The 7,690-nt window shown below is 43.1% G+C and overlaps 1 protein-coding gene across 5 annotated transcripts; it reads left to right on the forward strand.

Moving 5' to 3' along the window:
• The first annotated feature begins 251 nt into the window (after positions 1-251).
• LOC104444843 (peroxisomal (S)-2-hydroxy-acid oxidase) lies at positions 252-5,496 on the forward strand. 5 transcript variants are annotated; one of them, XM_010058598.3, is made up of 12 exons: positions 252-372; positions 1,013-1,233; positions 1,424-1,548; positions 2,755-2,801; positions 2,955-3,032; positions 3,452-3,576; positions 3,805-3,871; positions 3,949-4,011; positions 4,091-4,160; positions 4,254-4,354; positions 4,623-4,727; positions 5,072-5,496. In XM_010058598.3, exons 2-12 carry the CDS (start codon positions 1,097-1,099, stop codon positions 5,255-5,257), a joined length of 1,104 nt encoding a protein of 367 aa, XP_010056900.1. In that variant the 5' UTR covers positions 252-372; positions 1,013-1,096; the 3' UTR covers positions 5,258-5,496. The 5 variants fall into 5 exon arrangements, with proteins under 5 accessions (XP_010056900.1, XP_010056902.1, XP_010056899.1 ...); XM_010058597.3 differs by having other exon boundaries at positions 253-372; positions 1,078-1,233; XM_010058600.3 differs by lacking the exon at positions 1,013-1,233.
• Positions 5,497-7,690: the final 2,194 nt, after the last annotated feature.

Here is a 7,690-nt window from a genome sequence, read left to right on the forward strand (position 1 = left end):
CGAGCAGCATCCATGGCCTTGGAAGGCAAAAGGAAAAGGAAAAAAAGTAACGGTGAAGATTCAAGAATAGAGAGAATGAAGGAGAGAGACAGGGCGTCTGACAACAAGAGTGGAGAGAGAGAGAGTGGGGCCCGCAAGAGTTTTCAACGTTTTTGACTTGTGGCCCGGATACGGCACGTGTCGTAACATAAATGGACTAATATTTTGCTGTTCTGGCATGGCGGCTGACCCTTTTTATTCTCCTCTGCCGCCCTTTCCTTTTACTTCTTTCGACTAAGTAAACAGAGTCGTGTCTGTCGCCCTCTCTCCATTATTCGCCGTGCTCCTCTGAAGTCTCAGTCACTCCCTTTGACCTGAGTTCAGAAACTCCAGGTCTGTTCAACATCCCAACTCTCTGCTGATCTTAGCTCCGCTTTCTTTTTTATTTTCTTTTCCGGAGTTTGATTCTGCAGTTTGCTCGATCTTACCTGCCATGGCGAAACTGGGCTCTTCCTGTCACCCTTCTCAAGCCCCAGACCGTTCGCTCGAATTCGGGCTTCGGTTCTGCAATTTAGCCGCGGCGTTCTCTCGTTTACTTATATGTTTGCTGATACTCGTAATCTGAATGAGCACTTGATGATGCTCGTCTTTTGTGTTCGTCTCTGTTTGCTAAGGCTCTTCACTTCATTTCGTTCTTTGATCGCATCATTGTATGCGTCTCGATCGTCACCAAGTGGGTTGTGATAAGGACTTTGGATGATGTATAAAGTTTTTTTTTTTTTTTTTTTTGGTAAAGTGATGTATAAAGTTTTTAAACTGGTTAAACCGGGAAAGGTACACTGTGATCGGTTGAATGTGCAAAAGCTGAGTCCTAGGAGAACCGAGTTTCTTTTTTTTCCAGCGGGTATAATATGGTCGTTCCTTTAATTTATATATGCCGATTACAAACCCAAATTCTGAATCTCTATGCTTTTTTCCTAAATGAATCTTTCTAGTATTTAAATGACAGTCTTGTTCAACTAATGAATGCTAGTGTCAAAATCATATTGGACCGATGGACTAGTTCTGAACTACTTTCTAAAAAATCCATGAGAACAGAACAAGTACTGTTGAGAAGATGGAGATCACTAATGTGATGGAGTATGAGGAAATTGCGAAGAAGAAACTACCCAAGATGGTGTATGACTACTACGCGTCTGGTGCAGAAGACCAGTGGACTCTCACGGAAAACCGAAATGCGTTTTCAAGGATTTTGTAAGGGGGTCTCTCACTATTGTGTTTGTTTGAGCTCACATCATTCCTGATTTCTATCTTTCACTGTCCATTTAAATTTAATGAACCGGTGTCTATGGTGATATTATTGGTGTAATGCGCTCTTGTCCTCTATGAGACCCCGAGACAAATATTGACATGTTTATTCCTTGACTGGTGTTTAACTCTGTAGGTTTCGGCCTCGGGTTCTTGTAGATGTAAGCCATATAGACGTGACGACAATGGTTTTGGGATTCAAAATATCGATGCCTATCATGATTGCTCCAACAGCAATGCAAAAGATGGCTCATCCTGATGGTAAAAAGCCATGCTTGCATTAGCTCCTTTCTTCTCCCTGAGGAGATTCATGCTTACCATTTCAATACGTGAGTTTTTTCTTTTCGGGGTTGCTGTGCATCTGTATGTAAATGCTTCTGTTACTCTGCTAGAGCTTGATAAATGAAAGTTATGTTGGGTATCCACGAACATTTATTTATTTGCATGATCTTACTGCCACTGTGTCCATAGATCGCACCTTCAATTGGAAGAGACTTGGTGAGTGTATCATATTAATGTTATATCTCAACAAATCTGCATGTTCCCTTAATATGTGTATTAATCTATATTTGTGCACCTGTAGATGACAGTATGCAGACAACTAACATTTACCATAGATGTCAGATTAACTATCCATTTGTTGTGTTCTATCCAAAAATTCTGAGCTCGCGTTTAACTTCCAAAAGCTGTTTTACGCTAGTATATCTGGATCATGCGTAATACCACAGTTGCAGTTTGTAGTTACAATTTCGCTTACAACATGATTAACTGTTGTTTGCAGTTTGTATTTATCTTGACATGACTAATCCCCATTATCTACATAGCAAAAAACTTCTAGTATACCATTAACTAATCATGATAATAATTAGCGACTGCTGTAAAATTTACTTAGAGCAAGTCCATTTCATCTTGTTGCCCGTGGAAGTTGGATGGGCTATTTCTGATGTGTTAAGATTTCGCTGGATGGTTTCCCTTGCTTCAGTTTTGAATAGTGTGATGTCCTTCTCATCTTCTTGCTCATTACAAGGAAAATATGGTACACCCTATGATCACTGAGCTCATGAAAGGTAAAAAGGACGACTGTTTCCCACTGACCGGTATAACTCCTAATATGAACTAAAGGACATACAGTTAAATGTTGCCCAGAATAGCCATAAAAAATAATAATTTGCTTATAATTTCCTTCAAGACAGGACCATGACATGGATGTGAAGACTGTTGGTTCATTAGGACACGATAATCTTTACTTATGAAATATCTGGCAGAACATCTTCAACAAACTGGTGCATGTATGGTGGTGCGTGACCATAAAAGAAAAAAGAAGCAAAAAAACTACCTTGGGATTACCACTTACTCAACGAAATTTGAAGTTAAAGATTATTGACTCGTTCTTTTTACTCTTGGCGTATTTGACCTCTTTCATGACTAATTACTGTAATTATTTAATAGAGTGCTTCTTCTCTGCAGGAGAATGTGCAACAGCTAGAGCTGCGTCAGCAGCAGGGACGATTATGGTTCACCCTCTTTCAATCATTTTGTTGATTGTGTTGATATCAAATGAGACTACATAGGCAATGTGCCACCTGTAATCCACTTAAGGAGTCATTCTTTCAACAATCGGTGCCTTGTATATACGCATCACTCCTTTTTATCAATTGTCATTACAGACACTATCCTCATGGGCTACATCAAATGCGGAAGAAGTTGCTTCGACAGGACCTGGAATTCACTTCTTCCAGCTTTACGTGAGTTTAACAGATGAAAATCTCACACTTTCTCTTACACTCTGTTTAACTGTTATTTTTTGCTGTTGGCCATTCATTTAGTCTTTTGAACGCGCTTGTCATTTTTTATTTTATTAACGTTAAGTGTACATATAATTTATCTACTTCAGGCACAACTTAATCAAGAAGGTAAAATGTTATTTATGCTGTATCTGCACGTCATCTACTTGCGGAAACTGTTGTCTTTTTCCTTTTTGGTCATTATCTGCTCTGAACGTGTTTTCTTTGTTCAATTTCCTGCCAGCTTTTTTATCATGTGTGAACTTTTCAGATTGAACCCAGAAAAGCTGTCGACATCTTGAGAGCGAAATTTTTCTCGTGAAATTTTTGAGAAACCCTGTTTATCAATTGAACAATGATGAACTGCCTCATGCATTTAGGTGTTAAAAGACAGAAATGTTGTCGCACAACTTGTGAGGAGAGCTGAAAGAGCTGGTTTCAGAGCAATTGTCCTTACCGTGGACACACCGAGGCTTGGTCGCAGAGAAGCTGACATCAAGAATAGGTGAGAACTCATTGAATAACCCATCCTAAATGAAAGTAGCACATACGTGGATTGTAGGAATTATTAGTAGGATACTCGGACTGCCTTTTGCAGTCATCATTTTTCTGTGGTTGTTGGTGGAGTAATGACTTAAATTCATTCTGAGGTGAACATAAGATGAATTGCTGAAATTCTGGCGTGCCTTATTGAAAGTTATCAGTCTTCCCATTCTGATGCGTTCTTCTGCAGATTTGCTTTGCCTTCATATCTCACACTCAAGAATTTTGAGGGTTTGGATCTTGGAAAGAATTATAAGGTACTCTCTCTCTCTCTCTCTCTCTCTCTCTCTCTCTCCCAGCGTGTTTCTAACTGCTTCACCTCTTAATCTTGCAGACAAATGACTCAGGTCTTACCACTTACGCTGCTGAACAGACAGACCGATCTCTAAGCTGGAAGGTGATATAACCTAAATATCATCATCCAGAAAATTGTATAAATTGGACAATATTTAAAACTGCTTCTTTTTGGTGCACAGGATGTCAAGTGGCTTCAAACAATCACAACACTGCCAATTCTAGTGAAGGGTGTTCTAACTGCTGAAGATAGTGAGATACCTAGGCCACTTGGAGAAAACCTTCATCCCTTTTATGACCCCTACGTTTCTCAGCCCTGACTACGCCTTTCTGCTAAAATTGTAGCAAGGCTAGCTATTCAAGCGGGAGCTGCTGGAATCATAGTGTCCAACCATGGAGCTCGGCAACTTGATTATGTACCTGCAACCATCATGGCTCTGGAAGAGGTTCGTTCTTGATATGAAAGTCATGTTCTGTTAAGCTCCTACTAATTTTTCATAGAGAAGCTTGAAAACTTTGAAGCTAAAATATGTAACTAGAGGATTCTGTCAATGTCATTAAGTTTCCGATTCCTAGAAAATTGTAAGTACTGAACAGGCTGACTTGACTGATATTATCAGTTGTCACCATCGTCAACTGGATGCATCTTCTAATAACCAATTTTCTTTCCGATCACAGTTTCTGGTGCAATGAATTGGTTGATGTGATTTGCAGGTTGTAAAAGCTGCACAAGGAAAAATTCCAGTTTTCCTGGATGGTGGGGTTCGCCGCGGAACCGATGTCTTCAAGGCATTGGCTCTTGGAGCATCTGGGGTATTTGTGAGTACTCAGACTTGATTGCATCAGTTCTTGCCCATAGATGAAGGCTATATGGCCCGCACTTACTGTCAAAACAATCTACATTCATGCAAAAAGTGAGAGAGAACTCATGTTCCTATAGGATCTACTCATAAGATAAGCAGGGGATAAAAAGAGGAGTAATAATCGTGTTGGACAGTAATTTTATTGTCATATTTTCATCGATCTGAAATTCCAGTCCTAATACATATAGGCTTTAATGATCCTGGGGATTCCACACTCGATAGATATAGAATGAAGCTGAATTTATTGATCATTAGCAATGTCTAACAGAGAAACTGAGGTGATCTCGCCTTGTCTAACAGATCGGAAGGCCTGTCCTGTTCTCACTGGCGGCCGAGGGCGAACCTGGTGTGAAGAAAGTGCTTCAAATGCTCCGTGACGAGTTTGAGCTGACTATGGCATTGAGTGGATGCCGCTCGTTGAAGGAGATCACCCGCGACCATGTCATGACTGAGTGGGACCGTCCTCGGATCTTACCTCGCTTGTGAATGTGGTGCCTCTTCTTGGTTTGTATTGTGGATTAACAGTGTGGAATTTTACTGTCCAGGAACTTGTATTTGCAGAATAACAACGCAATGTCCCTGGTTTGGGATTATGCGAACTCGGGTCACATGGTGACTTCCTCCCATGTATCGATGCCTATGTCTGCTCTTAGTTGTTCCTTCTCTCCGAGAAAATATTATGTACCTCTTATGCTCCAGCGTGGCAAATGAGAAGGTAGCGAGAACGCAACATGTGTCAGTATGGGTCCCACTCCATCAGGCCATACATCTGATGACCATTCTTCAAATTTTTGCATCCTCTCTCCTCATTAATTGCTGGTCTTCCCCCTCCATTCGCGTTGAAACCCCCTCCCCTCTCTCTCTTCAACTAGAGGACACTCTCTCTCCTCTGTCTTCTACATCTTCCGAGAAAAAGTAGCCCGCCCTCTTTTTTTTTCAAAAAACACTCCCTCCCTCTCGCTCTCAAGATTCTCGCCGTTTGCTTGTCGAGCTTAGACTCGCAATCTCCAGCACGTTGCCTCCACCTTCGTTGTCACCTTCAATAGCCCCCGCCGATGGCATCCCGAGCTCAGATCCAATGCCTCTGCCACATTGCTCTGCCGCCGCCACCACCTCTAGGAACTACTTTCTCTCTCTCCCTAAAGCGCCCCCGCTTGTCTCATCCTGAGCTCATATTCTTTCCATCATCTCTACCCTTAGCTTTGCTGCGAGAGAAGGAACGCCGATGGAGTCCGTGCTGATCCGTTCTTGCTCGTCCCCTCCGCTTGGGGAAGAGGGAGACCTCTGCGACCTGAGATCGTCGTCGACCACTGTGACGAGGACAGCGGCGGCGCCGTCGCGGTGGTTGCGAAGTCGCCTCTACCTCTGTGCTCCTTCTTAGTGTCCCTTTTGCCTTGCTTCCCAAGTTTGGAGGCAAAGCGTGAAGGAAAATGTCCGGACCATGCAAAGCGCCGGCAAGAGAAAAAATCAGAGTTGCCTTCTTGCCACAACCCCTGGGGCGGCATCTCTCTACCTCTCTCTATATATAACACCCTCTTATCGCGACCGGCTACAATCCTTGGGAAAAAGCTCTTCCGGTTTGAAAGGAAGGAAAATGTCGAGTGCAGGGTTTGTCAGCCAGGCGCGAGCCTTGCGGAGGCGTACGTGATGCGAAGGCTTTACAAGGTGAAAAAGGAGAAGATGGCCATGGTGTTAAGTGATCACGAGGAGAAGAGGACAATGAGTGGAGGAAGGGGAGGTTGTTCCTCCTTGTCTTGGGTGTTCGGGAAGGCCCATGTCCATCCTTCCTTTGCAAAAGCATCGCACTTTGCTCCCTTGGAGTAGCTCCTTGTCATGAATGATACTCAGCTTTAGTTGGGACTTTTCTCTTTTCTTTTTTTTTTTCTTTTTGTTTCTTTCTGCATGTACAAATGTATATAGCTAATTCTTGTCTCGAGAATTCGTGGGTGCTCCGGAAAATTGAATTGAGTGTAATAATTGGAATTTGTTTAATGTTATTTGGCACACGGCTTACTTACTGTTGAGAGTTGGAAGTTGTGTGCTTTAATTTTTTATTTAAGCATCATTACGGTTGCTAATTTGCTGAGACTAGTTTTGTATATCAGCACCGTGCACATGAAATTAGTGATGCCGGATGGCTTTTATGGCTCTGTCAAAATTGATATTCAAGTATTGTGGCATTGTTTTCTTTGACGCTAATGGCATTATCACATCTTAAGGGCGCATTTGGTAACCATTCTGTTCTCGGGAGTAGATTCTGATCAGAAATGATTCTTTTTTATTTTGTTCCTGGGAACTAATTCTAAGCATTTTAAGCCATTTGGTAACTATCCAAAATTTCTAATTCTGAAATAGAATTGTGTTTGGTACCGTGCTCATTAATTCTGTTCCAAATCAATTTCTTTTAATTTTTAAATAATTTTATTTACTTTTTACCTTTTTTCTTTTTTTCTTTTTTTTTCCTTTTTTCTTTTATTTTTTCCTTTTTCTCCTAGTCTTCTTCTTCTTGTGGCCGATCGCCGAACCGGGGATCGGCCAGATGAGGGTCAGCGACCTCATCGGAGCGTCGCTGGCCCTCAACGAGGCTAGCCCTTGTCGGCCGAGCCTCATCGGCAATAGGGCGAGCCTCGCTTAGCCCCGCCGAGCCTCGGCCAGGGCCGGCCTTGCTGGGGCTAGGCGAGGCCTGCTTGGCCACCGGCCAGGCTAGGCGTCGCAAGGCTTGCCTAACCTCGCCGGTGGCCAAGCGAGCCTCGCCGGGCCGGGCAAGGCCCGCCTAGCCATCGGCCGGGGCTAGGCGAGGCTTGCTCAGCCACCGGCGAGACTGGGCGAGGCCCACTCGGCCACTGGCGAGGCTCGGCCTCGCCAAATCTGCCTCGCCGATGGTTGAGCTAACCTCCAGCGAACTCGTTGAACCTCGTC

The sequence above is a fragment of the Eucalyptus grandis genome, chromosome 5 (genome assembly GCF_016545825.1).
Source record: "Eucalyptus grandis isolate ANBG69807.140 chromosome 5, ASM1654582v1, whole genome shotgun sequence".
NCBI classification, from domain to species: Eukaryota; Viridiplantae; Streptophyta; class Magnoliopsida; order Myrtales; family Myrtaceae; genus Eucalyptus; species Eucalyptus grandis.

Excerpts from the sequence above, each read along its gene's own strand:
- LOC104444843 (XM_010058598.3), top strand. The coding sequence starts at position 1,097 with ATGGAGATCACTAATGTGATGGAGTATGAGGAAATTGCGAAGAAGAAA. Across the intron at positions 1,234-1,423 it reads AATGCGTTTTCAAGGATTTT|GTTTCGGCCTCGGGTTCTTG; the intron begins GTAAGGGGGTCT and ends TTAACTCTGTAG. Across the intron at positions 4,012-4,090 it reads ACCGATCTCTAAGCTGGAAG|GATGTCAAGTGGCTTCAAAC; the intron begins GTGATATAACCT and ends TTTGGTGCACAG.